The 17,417-nt window shown below is 49.6% G+C and overlaps 1 protein-coding gene across 2 annotated transcripts in view; it reads left to right on the forward strand.

Annotated features, from left to right (window-relative positions):
* Positions 1–17,417, forward strand: part of STAC (SH3 and cysteine rich domain) — a 126,718-nt gene that overhangs the window by 41,357 nt on the left and 67,944 nt on the right. Inside the window, exon 2 of one of the 2 annotated variants that reach the window (XM_017653520.3) lies at positions 14,444–14,684. In XM_017653520.3, coding sequence (XP_017509009.3) covers positions 14,444–14,684 — 241 coding nt within the window. The remainder of the gene's footprint in view (positions 1–14,443; positions 14,685–17,417) is intronic. The other variant, XM_073222671.1, reaches the window with a different exon arrangement.

Here is a 17,417-nt window from a genome sequence, read left to right on the forward strand (position 1 = left end):
GACTCCTTGGATAAATGGCTGGCCACAGGACAGAACAGGGGACATATAAGAGAACCCTATCGTGTTAGTAAGTAAGTGTTCAGAAATAATTGTGGCATGTCAGAAAGGTTACAGATGCCAACACAAAGGAGCTCCCAGGGACCAAACCTGGGACAATTTGAGCAACAAAATAAATAATGATAGCAACAAATTGAAACTCAGAATAAAGCAAATATCCCCCATCAGAAATGAATCATAGAGTGAATAAATAAATAAATGGAGGTGAATTCTACAATGAAATGCTAATTAATAAATATAGGAGGACTCATGGAAATAGAATATCACCACTAGGCAAACAGTAGGTCATTAAGTTCTGCAGGCAAGAATGATCAGTCGATGCTGAAATTAGACAAATATTCCTGAGAAACAGGATATTTGCATAGTCTCAAAGTAGTTCCTCAAAATGAAAATCACTCATTACAAAGTAATGAAAAATAGTAACTTCACAGTGGACAACCTGGCAAATATCACTCTTTGATAGGGGAACCCCAAGGCCTGCTGATGGGAAACATTTAGAATATTCTCCAACACCTCCTAGCCACTGTTTAAAACTAGTAGTTTTTCCTAATGTGGTGGCATCTAACTCTGGGATTTTTGCTTACTTATCCAGGGGAAGCAGAGCCTTCACTGTTCATTTGGCAAATAAAACTGCCCTTATCTTATCTTTAGCTAGATAAGTTGTTAAAGCCAGAGAAAGGGCCAGAGGAGGCGCCAGACAGAGTTGAGGTCCTACTTAATGCTCTGTTCTCCAAGCCCCCCTTTAAAGCTGCACGCTGTTTAATGAAAGCCATTTACTAGGTTCCTGTAAATCTAACATACAGCTTTTATTATTCTGCAGTGGTTTGAAAATGAAAAGTCAAGGATCATACACAGTGTCTGAAATACACAAAGGATCCCACACATAGATTGACTTAATCTATTGGCCACTTTTTTCAAGACATAGGTGAGTTTATCTTGACTTACAAAAGAGTAGAACCAGGCCACGGGAAGGGTCCCAGATGTGGACTCAGAAGTGTGGGTTCAAGTTCTGAAAGTAAGTCTTAAGTAGGGATAGGGACCCCAGTTTATTAAGGGGGCTGAACCCAGTGGGGTGTCTCCAACTATCCATTTTTTCTCCTGTTACACTTTTCTAACACTTTTCTAATTGGTTGGAATTCTGTTCATTGCCATTTGACCACATTTTGGGCAGATGTCATGGCTCTGGTTGTTGGTCATAAATGTCTCCTTTTCAGGGGTTAAAAGCTCAGCCCATCCAAAGCAAAATGTAGGTTCAACAGTTAACTCACTGCTCTTCCCTCATCCCTGCCACCACCTTCTCCTCACCTCTGCCCACAGCCACTCCAGCTGCAGCCTGACCCTTGGCTGGAGACCTGAGCTGCGAAAATGAGCCAGGGCCTGTCCTGTCAGTCAGTCTCCACCCTGCTTTCCTCTCCACCTTTCACACTGTCTGGCTCCTCTGAATCAACTGAGGCCTCATCACGTGCCCCCGTGGGCGGGTGTGAATAGAGCCAAACCCTCCTGGAGCCCTGAGAGCTCATGTGACTTTCCTAGGCACCTGCAAGCCACAGGCCCCTCAGCCTTCCTCCACCCACCATGAGCATCACCTGCTGTGCGTGGCTTTCTGTCTGCACAGCCTTGCAGGTCCTCCCGCAGCTCCCACAGCTGCCTGTTCTGCACAGCCTGCAGTTACTTGCCATGACATTCCCTCTGGGCCAGCCTTGGAAATCTGTGCCCAAGAACCCCAAGGAGGTATTTACTGGCCTCATCCTGCTTGCTCAAGGTGTGTTAGGCTGCTTGGCATGCTGTCGCTGCTCAAGAATATGTAAGATAGGGAAAAGGTCCTGAAATTCTCTGGAGTGTTGTGATGAGCCGTTTTTCTAGTTGTTAAGTGTACCTGAGCCTCACAGTCAGTCACCCCTTGACTCATTCGTTTAATTTTATTGAGCACTTGTCATCTGCCAGGCTTGGTTTGAGGGCTTGAGACACAGAAGTTAATAGAGCAGAACATTTTCTGCCCTCATTGAAGCCACAGTCTAGCTTTGGAGGCAGACAGTCAACAACCAAGTAAATGAGAATATAACGCTAAATACAAAGTCCGAAATCAGTATCATATGCCCCTGGTATGATGTACTGAGGTCACAGAAACATTTTTGTGTTATTTCTGCTGAAAATGTGTAACCTGAATCTAACTGTAATGAAGTATCAGACAAGCCCAGGCTGAAGAACATCCCACAAGACAATTATTCTGTACTCTTTAAGATAAAACATCACAAAAGACACATTCCAAATTAAATGAGACTTAAAAGTACATGAAAATTAAAAGCAATGCATAATCCTAGATTAGATCCTGAAGCAGATAGTTTAATGCTATGGATATTATTAGTATAATTTTCAAAATTTGAATGAGTTGCAGATAAGAAAACAATATTGCATCAATGTTAATTTATTGTACTGTATTTACATAACAAAGTGTCTTTGTTCTTGGGAGATGCACACTGAAGTATTTACAGATAAAGCGTCAAGATATCAGCAGCTTGTTCCCAAATAGTTCAGTAATGATGACAGTAGTAGCAATGGCAATAATAATTGCAATAATATCTATATTTTAGAGAGATTAAAACATTGCTAAGCATTAATAATCGGCAAATCTGAGTGAAGAATATCCTCATTTATAGAACTCTTCTTGCCAATTTTAAGTGGGTTTAAAAATTTTCAAAATAAGGTAGTACTAAGAGCTCTGAAGAGGGTAGGGAGAGTCTAGTGCTTGGGGGTCAGAGAAAGTCTCTTGAGAATGACCTTTAAGTAGAACCCTGATGGAGGGAAGACATATGGGCAAATCAAGAGGAACAAGCATTACAGGAGCAACAGGGCAGTGGCCCTGACCTGGCAGGGTTCCCATGTGGGCAAAGCAGCAAGGAGGCCAGAGGGACCCGGGCAGCGTAAGTAATGGGGGATGGTCAGAGGTCACATCACGTAGGGCCTTAGGGCCCATTGAAGGGACGTTAAAGTTATAGTAAGTGTGATGAGAAACTATTGTGACATTTTGAGCAGAGTAGTAAAATGGCCTTTCACCCTAAATAATCAGTGTTGTCCACTTTGCAGAAAGTAAAGTATACTGGAAAAAGAAAATCTAATCTAATTGACGTATTTTTCAGGGAAGCCATTGTCTAGGTGAGACAGGATGTCAGACTGGGTGGGATGATGGAGTGGAGATGATGGAAGTGCGTGGACTCTGCGCACATTTTGGAAGGCATGTGGACTAATACATTGGCTGGTGGGTAGGAGGTAGGAGGGAAAAATTGGAGCCAAGGATGATTCTAAGGTCTGAGGCCTGATAGACTGGATAAAACAGTTTACCGTTTCCTGACCTGGAAGTCTGGAAAATAAGCAAGCTAGCTGGAGAACTGCACCCTGGGGCCCCTCAAAGACACAAGGCCATCGGTTCAGGGGCCTTCCTCTGTAAGAACCTTTCGCTTCCATGTGACCTTCCAAGGAACCACCCTGAAGCTGGGCTCCCAGCGCCATCTCCGTAGCACACCTGCAAGGACACAAGAACAGCCTGAGGCTCCCTGTGCCCTGTTCCCACCCTGGCTTCATCCTCCAGCAGGCAGAGGTCTGGGAAGGGGAGGTACATTTAGAGCCTGCTCAGAGCCTTCACAGCTCTCTCTCCCTGCATGCCCATGAGGACAGACATACGTACTCTAGACTGTCTCACCTTGCATGTCCCTGGGCTGCCTCAGGGCCATCACTTGGTTTTCTGGGTTCCACTCCCTCATCCGTTATGTGCCAGCACTCACCCTGCTGCCTTAGACTTGAGGAGTGGTACTTCTCCTTTGTTTTTAGGACTCTGGGTCAAAAGGAGCACCCTCGCCAGTGTCCCTGTGTCCCGACCCCACACTGCAGACTGGCCTGGTGCGCTAATGCGCCTGTTGTGGCTCCTTGACCCCAGCCTGCTCCTGACCCAGAAGATTACCCTGCCTCACTCCTGGAAGATAAGCCTGCAGGAACAGCTTACAAAAGGGGAGCTAGAGGCCATAACACAGTGGGGGAAATTCAGAGTGGGTCTCTTTTGGAGAGGAGAGAGGAATACAGGAGACATTTTCAAAGGAAAGGATATTGGCCTTGGTACCTGGCAGAAAATGGTGTTCAGTACTAGGGGTGGGGAGCTCAGAGTCCCCCCCAGAAAACTGAGGGAGTGGCTTTTCTTTAATTTTCTCATCGCTAGATGTGGAGAGGTCAAACATGGAAGGCAGGGAATCATTTATTCAATGACACTGTCAGCAAGAAATGCTTGTGCCATGCCAACCCCTCCACCTGTGTGTCAGAGAGACAAAGATGGGAAAGACATCCCTGACTTGGTGTCAAAACAAGGCCCCTGGAGGCAAAGGGTATTGGACCTGTGTGGGGAAGTCCGGGAGAGTGTGAGCAGAGCAGGGGGAGAAATACTGGGGCTGAGGCTCAGATAACAAGCTGGTCTCCAGAAGGACCATGCCAACCCCTCCACCTGTGTGTCAGAGAGACAAAGATGGGAAAGACATCCCTGACTTGGTGTCAAAACAAGGCCCCTGGAGGCAAAGGGTATTGGAACTGTGTGGGGAAGTCCGGGAGAGTGTGAGCAGAGCAGGGGGAGAAATACTGGGGCTGAGGCTCAGATAACAAGCTGGTCTCCAGAAGGACGTTCCAGGCAAAACAGTGTGGAAGAGGCAGTCCACCCATGTGCCCATCTTGTCACCTAGTGACACACAGGGCTCAGCCAACTGGTCACGTGAGACACTGGGACCACTGTGGTGTCCCCCGTGCGGCCCTTTCTGGTGGAACTGGGGGCTGTGGGAGCATGTCAGGAGGCTTTAATTGAGCCCTGTGTAGTCTGCTACGCTGTCCCGACCAAACACTGCAGACTGAGACACATTTTCTCAGAGGCCCAGAGACTAGAAGCCCACGTGCAAGGTGCTGGTCTCTCCTGAGGCCTCCCTCCTAGGCCTGCAGACGCCACTCTCCCACTGTGTCTCCTGCGCCCCGTCCTCTGTGCGGGCAGCCCTGTGTGAGTGTGTTGATCTCCTCTTCTTACAAGGACACCACTCAGATGGAATTAAAGCCAACCCTAAAGGCCTCATTTTAACCTAATCACCTCTGTAAAGGAGGTGTTGGGGGTTAGGGTTTCAACAGATGAACTTTGGGGGACAGCAAGGCACTATGGGAGGTGGTATTTATAAATCAAGTCTAGCTTAAGGGTAGATACTTTTGTTGCTTCACCCATCCCTTCATCAGGAGAAACACTTAATAAATTAATCGGAATCAAAAGGAGTTCAGAGTTCCTCATTTGCCCTTGAAACAGGTTTTTCCTTTTAGGTGGTCTTCATTTTTCCATTTTCCCTGGTTTTTATTGGCCTTCCTAGGGCTCAGCCCTCTCTTGGGAATTAAAAAAAAAATACTGTACATGCCCCTGGGGCTGTATCCCTTCCCCAAGCTGTCACAGCGGCCATCACAGAGAGGGGACTGGCCCTGCAGGCTGTGCTGAGGTGTGTGGCCTGGTGGGACTGCCCCTTGCAGCGCTGCCAGTACAGAAGCAGTACTGCCAGGCCATCCTCAGTGCCTCCTGGTCAGGCAGAACCCAACCCTCCCCACAGGATTCCAGGGCTGGGGTGCACTTTGACCTGTGCTACCCAGTCCATTACTATCTGGGTGACCCTGACACATAAGGTCCTTCTCTTTATTCTCCCCAAATTTGGGAAAGAAAGAGAAGGTTTGCAATCATACCCCACTCAGTAGTCTCTTGCCCAGAAACCCACTGGCATCCCTAAGTCCACACCAGCCCTAGGTTGGTCTGCCTCCTGCCCAGTGGCCTTGCCCTGCCCACCCCGCCCTCTGTCTGCCTCCCTTTCACACTATGGTGCAGCTCTGCCCCCATCTCAGTGCTCGGGGCACAAGTCCTCCCGTCATCACCTCCCCCGTCACTGAGTTTGGTCCCAGAGAGGAACGCTGCCCTGTCTCTGAAGGTGCAGGTCACCCCGTGTGGTCACACTGGATCCACAGGTGGGGGAAGGACAGAAGCAGCCCCAGCCTCCTGCAGCCTGAGACAGAAGTGGGGTGGGGTTTGGAGATGGTAAGGGTTGTGGACTGGCCCCTGAGTGCCAGCACTGTGCAGTGCTCACATGCTTCATCAAGTGTGATCCCACAGCCAAACCTGCAGGGGAAGTGTTACTGACCCCCTCGGATAGGTAAGGTGGGGCTCGCAGAAACTGGAGGGCAGTCAGGTCAGGGGGGCATGTGGGGTCAGCACGACCCCAACACCTCCGGTCGGCCACATTTCAGCCTCAGATTTGAAAGGATCCTCTGCCCCTGCACCTGAGACCATCCCGAAAACATTTCCTCCCCATTAAGCATCTGCTGTGGACCATAGAAATGTCACTTCACTTCTATCCCATTTTCTTTACCTGTAAAATGGGGATGATATTTGCCCTGCTGCACTCCCAGGACTCTTTCACGGGAAAGTACATCAAATAAACGGTGTGTATGTGTGTGTGTGTTGCTGTGCCAAACAAGTGAAGGATTATCATCTGGATGTTTCCCATTGAACAAGGTCCAACCAAGTCACCACTCTTGGCTTAACCAATGTAAGGGCTGTTTTCAGGACAAGACAAAAATTTCGCACAACATCTAGGGCTTTCGGAAAGGAAGATGATTAGTGACGTTGATTGCTCGAGAAGGGAGGAGTAGCTGAGAAGCAGCCGGGAGTTCCCGGGTACTACACGCCTCCTGTTCCAGCAGCTGTGAGCTTGCAGGCTAGGCGGAAATGGGGCAGCAGCCTGAGGGCCTAGAGGCAGCAGCTGCTGATCTGTGCTCTCCAGGGTGTCTCTCTGATGCTGCTTTCTTCCCTCTAATGCCCCCAGATCCAACCACACTTGATCCTCTGTACACTGCCTTCATCAAGGCTTGCTTCTTCCTTAGAGAAATCTGCTGTGGGTCTCTGCAAATTACCATACTTTCCACTCTGTCACCATCATTACCGGAACACCCACCTCCACTGCCCATATGCACCTCCTCAGTTCCTGCTGTTCCCACTCTTGCCAGTGCACTTTGGGTACCAGTCAGGCCAGTTCTACTGGGCAGGGTCTACTGGGCAGCTAATGTGCTTGCAGCCCGATCATAAGCACTGCTTAAGCCCTTCTGGGACCCCAGAACACTTGCTCATGATCCCCTCATTCCTGCTCCCATTCTAAGTCTCCCGTGTGGTTTTATCTCTTCCTGTCTGTTCAGTCAGTCCGTCTGTGTGTCGGGCAGGCATTAGCAAATGTGTTAGAGCAAAGGTTGGATTCTGGGGTCCAACTGATGCTTGGTTCCAATGTTGACTCTGCCATGTTTTCTGGATATATTTGGGCACATTACATCACTTACCTCTGCCTCTACCTCCACCTCTTTCTCCATAAAATAGAGACAGTGATAATACCTACCTCTAGGGTTGACATGAAGATCGAAAGACCGTCCATATAAGCCCTTAGAATGGAGGCTGGTATAGAAGAAGAGGTTATTTGCCAGTGTGATGAATATCATTACTGTGTGCCAAACACCATACTGCATGTTGAAGGAGACTTACTGTCTGAAGGAGAGCCCAGAGCAGAAGGCAGGCAGGACAGGGACACATCTCCATGCTGCACAGGGGGTCACAGGAGAGTAGGTCCCGATGTACCTGCAGGGAAGGCCAGGCAAGCTGAAAAGTCAAGGAGAAGCAGCCATTTTCCAGGTAGACTGGAATGCTGGCTACAAAAGGCATTTAAGGCTTTCATATCACTGAAAAGCTCTTGTGTGTCTGTGTCCTTGGGGCAAAGGCAGGGTGACTAGAGAAGATACTGGGCAGGTGAACAGCCCCCTCCATCTAGAAGGGTCTTGGGCCCAGTAAAGAACCTGGATATTACCTAGAAGTCAGGGGGTCATCAAAGCACTTAAACAGTTGAATAATATGTTTTTTAAAGTCAACTCATCCTTCAAAGTTTGAAAGAATGTTTCTATTCCAGCCTGTTTCTGGCATAGTAGAGTAGTAAATGTTCAATACCCTCTACTGATCACTTGATAATATAAACATAGGGTCTTGTGTCACCTTGGGTTGTTTTAAGGTTTGACACTTCTCTCCAGAATTAGATCTTAGACTTCCTAAAATTAGAGACTGTTCAGAGTCCCCTGTGTCCCCCACTGTGCTGAAATAGCAGAACTGGAAGGGAACTTAGCAGCCACTGAGCACGTTCTCCCCACTTACTGACAGAATCTAAGCCAAGAAGCTTGAGGGACCTGCCCGAGGCACACGGCTTTTTGGTGGCAGAGGATGGGTAGATCATAGTCAACGGCTGTCTCTTTACTGATGCTCATTAACGGCTGGGTTGTGCAGCCACTTTTGACAGAGCCAGGGAGATGTAAGAAGATGGCTGTTGCCACCCAGACTACAGCAGATCAGGCCCTGGAATCTCTTGTGCTCACACTGAAAGAAATCAGGCTATGTGCATAGAAGTGCTGGTGAGAAGGCTGGTTCTCATAAGCGTTATACTTCTCAAGACGCACTTCTCTGCTTGTAGAGCCACAAATAAATGTTAGGAGTGATGTGGGAAGAGCTCTGACACACCACAGCGTCGGGCGACCTTGGAATAGATGGAGACCATCTGTGTGTCCGATGAGTGTGGAGGGAGCTGGGATTCAGAGGTTTCAGGGGGCCGATATGCCACAGCATGGCAGATAACCCCTCATTGGGTGTCATCTATTAGTTTAATAATGCCTTTTCAGGAAAAATAAAAAAGTATTTCAGTTTGAGAAAAGTTAAAATGTGAAAAGGAAACAATAGTGTTCATCTGAAAGCCACAGATCTCGATCATGTGTGGGCAGCAGTGAGGAGACATTGGCTTCTCAGCCTCGCTCCAGTTCAGAAACTGAAGTCCGTGAGTCGCAGCATGGTCTTGAATTGTGCAGGGAATGTCTGTAGGGGAGATATCACGGTTGGAGTTCAACAGACAGAGAACTGAACTGACATGTGGAGACTGAGCCTCCTGGTCGCCAAGCCTGCCTGTGTGGGCAGAGATGCATTTGCCCCAGAGCCCCTCTGTCCCACACAGTGTGGACCTTAGGTCCTGGCTAAGAGGCCCAAGTACCTGTGGCTACCTGACTTCAGTGCTACTGCAGGGCCAAGGCCCATCCTGCCCCCCACACTCCCTCAGGCTGGAATCCCTTGTTCCACTGCCCCAGGGACACTGGGCTCTGCGTTCCCAGTCAGTGGCCAGGAAGGGTGGCTCAGCATGGCAGCCACAGGGATGATGACCAAAGTCCCAGCTGGCACCAGGACATGAAGCGCACTGAACAGAGTTTTCTAAGGGAGGCTGGGGGTGGGAAACCTCTTAAAAGTCCATTTGGCTTGCAGGGCTTGGGGTGAGAGAGACCTGTGTGTGATCTCCAGTCTGCATTTCCTAGCTACTCAATGTGGGTTTAGCGTGTCTCCTCTGTAAAACGGGGCGACAGCCTGCTGACTGCTCCTTCCACTGCATGTCACTCTGTCCTCTTCGTCCCTCTGTCGTAAGGGCTACTCCACATCTTGTTGGGCTTTCAACTTCCCCATCTCCTCCTCTCCCTCCCCTTTGCCCACTTGCTCTCCAGCCATGTTTTCTGGAAATTGTGTCAGTTAGGTTTTCACCCCACAGCTTCACAGAACCTGTACTGTTGACATTCCCGAAGATCTTCCCCAGCCAACCCCGAACCTCACACTGCCGGACACTCCAGTTTCACTTGTGGCTTCATCCCATGCCCTCCTCCTTGAATCGTTTCGTTCCCGGGCTGCTGAAACACCCCTCTTTCATCCTCTTTCTTCACCCGCTTCTCCTTTGCAGAGCCCCCCGTCCCTCTTAATCTTGACCTCTAAACATTGGAGTGCTGCAGGTCTCTGTCCTCAGACCCCATCCACCGTCCTGGTGATGGCTCCCAAAGGCATCTCCAGCTTAGCCCTGTTGCCTGCATCCCAGAATCGTGTCCGGGTGCCTACTTGGTGGCTCCGCTTGAATTCCAAATGAACATGTCAAACGTAGCTTATCCGAAATTCAGTCCTGATCCCCTCTGCATGTCCTGACACCAACTTGCTTCTCCTTTTCAGTGGATGGACCTCCATTCTCCCAATTGCTCGAGTCAGAAACCTTAAAGCCCTCTGGGTTCCCCTGTTTCCTTCATACTCTATGTCCAGTCCCTCAGTAAGCCCAATTGGTTCTACCTCCAGAATGTGCCCCCAGTCCAGCCGTGTCTTACCATAACTGCAGGAGGTCAAGCCAGCTGCTTCTCACCAGGACGACTGTGAGAGTCTCCCAGCTGGTATCCCTGCCCCATCTTGCTCTCCTGCAGCCAGTCCCACAGCAGCTGGAATGATGCTTTAAAATAAAACGCAGACCTTATCACCTCCCTGTTCAAGCCATCACCCGTAGGATGAATTCCCAAGTCCTTGCTGTGACTCACAAGGCTCGGCTCCAAGCCGGCCCTTAGCCTCTCTGCCTCTGCGGCACTCACCGCTCTGCTGCAGGCACCCTGACCCCTGGGGTTCTGCAGGCACACCCACCTTGTGCTCCTGTTGGGACTTTTGCCCCTGGTTTGCTCACTGCCCAAATCCTCTTCCCCAGAGTGGCTCACACCCCTACTCCCTTCATGTCCTTGCTCCCATGTCACCTGTCAGGTCAGCCTTCCCTGTCACCTCCCAGAGCCTGGCTCTGCTTTCATTGCCATTGTAGCCCTTATCCCTACCCAAATTCATATTATACACTTTTGATTATTTATTTAGTTTCTGTCTCGCCACCTAAGCTTTATCACCTCCAAGGGAAGGATTTTCCTTTTTTCACTGCTAAATCCCAAAAACCAGGAGCTATACCTGGCTCACAGCAGTGGCACAATAAATCTTCATGGAATGAATTATTTTATAAATGGGTGAGTGACCTCTCACCCACGGTTTTTCAGTGGTGTCAGGAAGTAAAGTCCACAGAGCAGTTTGTCGCATTCCAGAGTATCTGCTCCTTCCACCATTGTCATTGCAAAAGAGTGGAGCCTGGCTGAGGGGGTGTGAAAACAAACCACGTTGCTACATGTGCCAATATTAATGTTTGCTTCTGTTTCTGCATCTCCTGTGTTCCTTTCTGGCCTCTGGTCCTTAGGGATAATTGGAGAAAGCACGCTCCTTCAGGCTCACTGCTCAGACTTTGTTTGGCCTGCAGCATTTCTTTTACACTGGCCACTTGAATAGGAAACGTCACATTGGCCTCCAATGCAAATTCTCTGCTTTGCAGGCAGGCAGGCTCCCAAGGGCTGATACAATTTCCAGCCACAGCCCACAAGACAAGTAAAATGCCACAGGTTTCTTGACAGCATACTGAACTTCCAGGGAGCACAGAATACCCATGGCAGAAGGTCTGAAGGGGCTACTGACACATGTGAGCACAGGAGTGGGGCCAGACTACCCGGCAGACACCACCCCAGTGCGTTCCCTGTCCTTCTGCAGAAGGCTGCACCACAAATGCCTGATGTCCCCCTCTGACAACCAGGCAGGCGCCTTTATGACTTCTAAGAAATTCTAAATATATAAAATAAAGGAAATCGCTCCCAAGGATGTAGAGGCTTTTTCCCATTCCACATCCCTCCCCACACCCCACTCAATGCCAGCCAGGAGTGGGTCCATCCCTGGGGTGGGGGGGTGAGAAGCCTCCCTCCTCCTCCCCCCACCCATCCCCTGCCAGCTCACTACTGTGGGAAGAGCATCGGGGTTAGAGGAAGGCAGATTTAACCTTGAACTCTGGTCTTGACTTACATAAGCCGTGTGACCTTGGCAAGCACCTCACCCTCTCCTGGCCTCCATTTTTGCAGAGGTGAAAGACCAATGTCTTCACTGAGTAGTCTCGGAGCAAATGAGGACAGATGGTGTGGTGAAGCCTCGGCCCAGACCCTGCTCCGGCCCCCTCCCCTGCCCCCTAGGACTCCTCCTCCCATTGCACAATTCACAGCCCCCTCGAAGTCATCCTGTGCCCTCTACGGCAGTGCCCTCGTATACCCAGGGAAGGTGTTTATCATATTTTTGACATGAGCATAGCCAATTTATTGCACCATCTGAACTCTGTTGGGGGTAGAGGGGTACAGAAAAGGACTTTACTTTTTATGTGATGGTATTTGCTTGGATAAACCTCCCTCCCCCTGGGTTGCACAGCCCATGACAAAATCTTGGAAGAGTCCTTACCTTCCTGGTCACTTTAATTTAATAAAACCCATCTGAAAGAAACTCCAATCTCACTTCCTGTTTAAGTCTCCCTTCCTCCACCTCCAGCCCAGTTGGCAGTGGGAGGGCTGTTCTGCTTGTTCCCTGCTTCCAGGTTCTGCCTGGGTGCAGCCCAGTCTCAGCGAGCCATGTTTCATAGCCTCTCTCTTAGCTTCGCTGGAGATGAAGGGTCCTCTTCAAAATAAATACCATGCTCCCAAGACTTCATGAGCCTGCTCTCCTCTATCCGTCAGGATGTGTGGGCTGTGGGCAGTGACAAACAGCCCCAGAGTAACTCAGGTGTGCTTCCTTCTGCCTCCTCTTTCGGCAGTTCCAGCCCCTCTGGGGGGTCTGGGCTTCAGGCCAGAGGGAAAGAAGCAAAAGGCTTGGCTGGCCACTCCTTCTGACCTTCCTGTCGAATGGGAGCTGCTGCCCCCTGCCAGCTCTCTCTAGCTGATATCTGCCCTTGTAGGGGGCTTCGCTAGGGATCCTGCAAGGTCTGGCTCCCTGTGGGGAGAGCTGGCTTCACACAGCCACAGCCAACTTCACGTGGGCAAAGAAGCATAACCCCACCCCATGCCAGAAAGTGTACCCACCTTAACAGATTAAAACACCAGGCAATGATTTTGTGCATTGGCAATTAGAGTGGGACTCAGCTGAACAGTTTTCTCTCTCACCCAGACCCCTTGATTCCAGGCAGGAAAGCAGGGGGGCTCTGCTTTGGGGGTCTGGCAGGTTTCTAAGAGGGAGGACAGAAGCATGCATCTTGAGGACTGGGCTTGGAACTGGCTTAAAGTTGCTTCTGCCACCTTCTGTCTGTCAAATTCCCAAAACCAACACAATTCAAGAGTGGGGAAACCTACTCCACCTTTGAGATGTAGTCACATTGCAAAGTGGGGTAGGAAAGGGGAACAGCTAGAAAAGTGAACCACTTCTGCAGTCTCCCCCCCAAGTACTAAAGACCACCACGTGCTCCTGATGAATTCATGTGTCCTGGAGGAGTGTTTGACCACCCCTGATGGAGGCCTTTATTAGGACAGTGTGCTTAGGACCACTGTGTCTGCAGTGTTGGGCCACAGACATTAATTCAGGCAACAGCAAAGCCTCATGGGAAGTCCCCTACAAAGGAAACTATCTTAAAGCTGAAGTGGCCTGCTGAGGTCATGCAGCTTCTAAGTGGTTCATATGTCTTACTGGACTGAGGGGAAACTATGTACTAAGCGCTGGTGATGAAAAAGCATAGCACATACTGGACTCAGAAGGCCACTGGGGCTGGGATGGACAGAGCAAGGTGGGCAGGAAGCACCCAGACTCTGCCCGTGCCCATCCCGGGACCCGGGACATGGAGCTCTTTACCTTTAAGAACAAATGAGATGCCACGAAGGATTTTAAACAACAGGTTCACACTCCTTTCTGTGTTGCCAAAAGATTCTTCTAGATTCAATGTGAAGGCTGAGTTGGCAGTGTGGACTGGACCATACCCAGAGACCTCTCAGAGTTAATGCTTTTCCAAACCTATTTGGGTGCCTCTTCTTGAGTCCCAAAGGCAAATGAGAAATTATCTAGTTGACCAGACATAAGTGGCACGGCCAGGGGAAGAGCACAGAAATCAAAGAGGTAATTCCACCTTCAGACCCAAGCAGGCTTGAGAGTTTCTGGTTTGTGTTCTGTGGGTAATTCAACCAGATTGATTCTGGCTCAGACGTGGCTCTGCTGTGTAGAAACAAGTGTCTGCTGCTAAGTGTCCATAAGACAAAGGCCAGCAGGGGCCCCATATTACAGACCCAGCCTCTGAGCCCAGAAGATCTTACACTTTATATTTCCAGTGATTCAAATTCATGAGGCAAATGGTATCAAAACCCCAGTGTGGTGGGCCATCTGGACAGCACACTGGTAGGACCCTGAGGGCAGAGGGGGTATGAGGAGCAGGGGTGGAAGCAAAAGCCACCAGGAGTGTCCTACTGTGGTCTGGCTTAGCCTGGGGTCAGGCGCAGGGCCGCCAAACGCCTCCTGGGCCCTGGTCACCACCCGCACAGGCCGGGTGAGAGTTCCTTGGGGCTGCGGGCACAGGGGGCCAGCGAGGAGCAGACCTCACCCCCCAGCATAGTCTGCAGGCTCGATGGTAAGAGAGTCTGTTCTGTCATTGCATTGCAGCTCCAGAAACTAAAACGATCACTTTCTTTCAAGACCAAGAGTTTACGGAGCAAAAGTGCTGACAACTTCTTCCAGCCAGCCAACAGCGATGGAAAGCTGCCCTCATTGGCTGAGTCCCCTGGGAGCCCGGCACCCACACCCACCAAGGCTGGCCCTCACCCCGGTGGCAAGGCCCATGCCTTTCAGGAGTACATCTTCAAGAAGCCCACTTTCTGTGACGTCTGCAACCACATGATTGTGGGTAAGGCCTTCCCTGCCCTTCCTTCAGGTCCCAGCACCCCTGCAAAGTCACGGTAAGGGTGTGGCAGCTCCAGGCCCCACAGGCTTGAGCCTCAGAGATTCACCTGCAGAGGACTGTTCAGGAGGGTCTATGGGAAGGAAAGGGGTTGGACTGGACCAGGGGGAGCTCGGTGGATGGAACAAAGACTTCAGCTGATCCCCCGGGAGCCCTGAAGTCCTCCACCACCATCATCCTGCACTAGGGCCAGAGGTCTGGGACTTGGTACCCGCATGCCACCTCACTGCATATGGGCAGCCCCGGAGTTGGGCAGGATCTGGAACAGAGCATCTCTTTATAGCCACAGGCAGACAACAGGGAAAGATCGGTGTGAAGCCACTGAGCCAAGGCAGGTGGGGACTGGGTGCTTCAGTCCTGCAGGGGGATCTGAGTGCCGCCTGCAATGCCCCCTACCCTGTGCATGGTGCTGTCTCTCTGGAGTAGCCTGGGTGGGAAACTGTTGCTGGGTGAATTACAGGGAGTGACCCACACAGGCACATGGTAAGACAGATAATTCTGGGGTGAGGGGACCCCCGGGAGGCACTGAACCAGGGAGCAAAGAGTACTTCAGCCACCATTACACCCCAACTCCCAGGAAAGGGCATCAGAACCAGAAGCCACAGTGTCCACAACAGAGGAAACCTTGAAGATCACAAGACTGGCCTCTGTCCATCCTGGCTTTGATGCCAATAATGTGATTGTTGTATTCCTGCTGATGGCTTTGTAATGTCACATAGTGAGGCCACTGGCATCCCAAATGGGCCAAGAGGTACCTTTCTGTTTGATGATGCACAGACTGGGAAGAACTCTGACCCATATTTTGTTCCTGGCTATTCCCATGACATAATTAGCCTTTTCCCTTCCCAGATAAAATGAGATGAGGGAGGATAGTAAAAAGACCATGAGTGTGTAGTCAGAGGACTTGGATCTGAGCCCCATGCTGCTGTGTGACCTAGTGCCAGGGACTCGCCTTCTCTGAACCTGTGTCTTCCTTGTATGTGGAGAGGATAGCACCCCCCTCAGGGTTTTGAATGGGTTAATGAGCTGGCAGAGGAAAAGTACAAGCATCCAGAAGACTGTCAATCAAGGGAGCCCATTGCAGTTGGCATCACTGTAATTTTTAAAGGAGAAAATAACCATTACTCTCCTGAGGCATAGAAAGATATAGAGGGTAAGCCAAATTAGTTTAACAGAAAATTTTTTAACTTAATCAGTATAAATAATTGAAAAAATAATATCCAGAAAACAAGAAGCAATTCATCTCTAATCTACCCAGCAGTGTTTTGCATGTGGCTTGAGGATCCTGCATTTCATATTTTATGAGGGATGTGAGCAAGCAAATGGGCATCCAGAGGACAGGGGCCAGAATAGTGAGTGGTGTGCCAAAACAAAGCCATGAGGAAACTGGGGGTTCAGTGTGGGAAAGATTTGTGATGTGTCAAAATACCATGTTAGAAGAGTTGAGACTCAGTCTAGGTGCTTTAGCCGAAAGGGTTGGGAACAGGGGGTAAAGGTCAGTGAGAATGTAACCGTTCAACTGATGACCCTGACCTGCAATTGAATGGCTGTCCTGTGAGTCAAGAATGGCTTAACTTGTGTCAGGTGCTGGTCCTCTGAAAGATCTTCTCTTCCTGAATGACTGGCTAGTCTTTGAAATGAGACTGGGGTGTTTGTTTCTTTCCATGGAGGCTGATGTCTGTCATCCTTGAACTTGGACATATCAGTAGTTTCCAATATGGCCAAGAAGGCAGTTCTGCAATTCTATTCAGCCTCAGCCAAGACCCAGTTAAGGGGTGGGATATTCAAAATGGGGAGCAACATCAACCACTGCTGCCACCATACCCTCAAAACATCTCCTCATCTTCAAAAACCATTATCTATTCACACTCTGTTTTCCCATCACTATAATTCATGTTCTTCCTTTAAGCAAGCCACACTTAAGAACCCTGCGTGTAACAGCTAAGGATTTCCACCGTAATGCTGTGTAGCAACTACTTAGAAGTCCAGCACCTCAAGGCAGGAGGGGGTCTCTCAGGGTACTTAGGCACTTGGGCCTCCACCTCTGTTTTCTGTCTGCTTAATAGTCTTGTGAATCTGATGTGTCACTTCTAATTCCATGCAGATATCCGCAAGGCCTTTTCAAGGCAGTGCTGTTTATAACCCTCTGAATAGGTGCTAGTGAGTCCCTATTTTAAATCTCATTGTGAGGAGTGTGAAAAGACAAACAGATCATGTGTTTTCAGAACGAGCAACAGAAGTGAGTTCACCTGTGAGGAATGTCACAGTCATTACTAAAAAGGGTTCTAGGTGTACCTCAGGTACAGAGACGATTTTGAAGAAGTCACACAAAAGACATGCCCTGTGCTAAAGAGAATTACTCTATACTTTTCCCTTATGAGCATTAAATTTCTATTGTAGCTGCCTTTTTATCTTAGATGAAACAAATCAGCAAAGCACACTTCTATTTTCAAAGGTGAAAGCAAAGCAAAGCAAATAGTAAGTCCTCCTAGGAAAGAAGAAGGAATTAGAGAAGCTGTGAGGCAGGAGGGAAAGGGAGAGAGGGGAGGAGGGAGGTGAGGAGGGAGGTAAGGAGCGGGGGAGGCAGGAGGTGAGGACAGGAGGGAGGTGGAGGAGAGGCGGGTAAATGTCTTGCCCTCCCAGAGCAGTGCACAGTGCTTTTCCACCTGCGACAGAGGA

This window comes from Manis javanica, chromosome 15 (assembly GCF_040802235.1).
Source record: "Manis javanica isolate MJ-LG chromosome 15, MJ_LKY, whole genome shotgun sequence".
Lineage (NCBI taxonomy): Eukaryota > Metazoa > Chordata > Mammalia > Pholidota > Manidae > Manis > Manis javanica.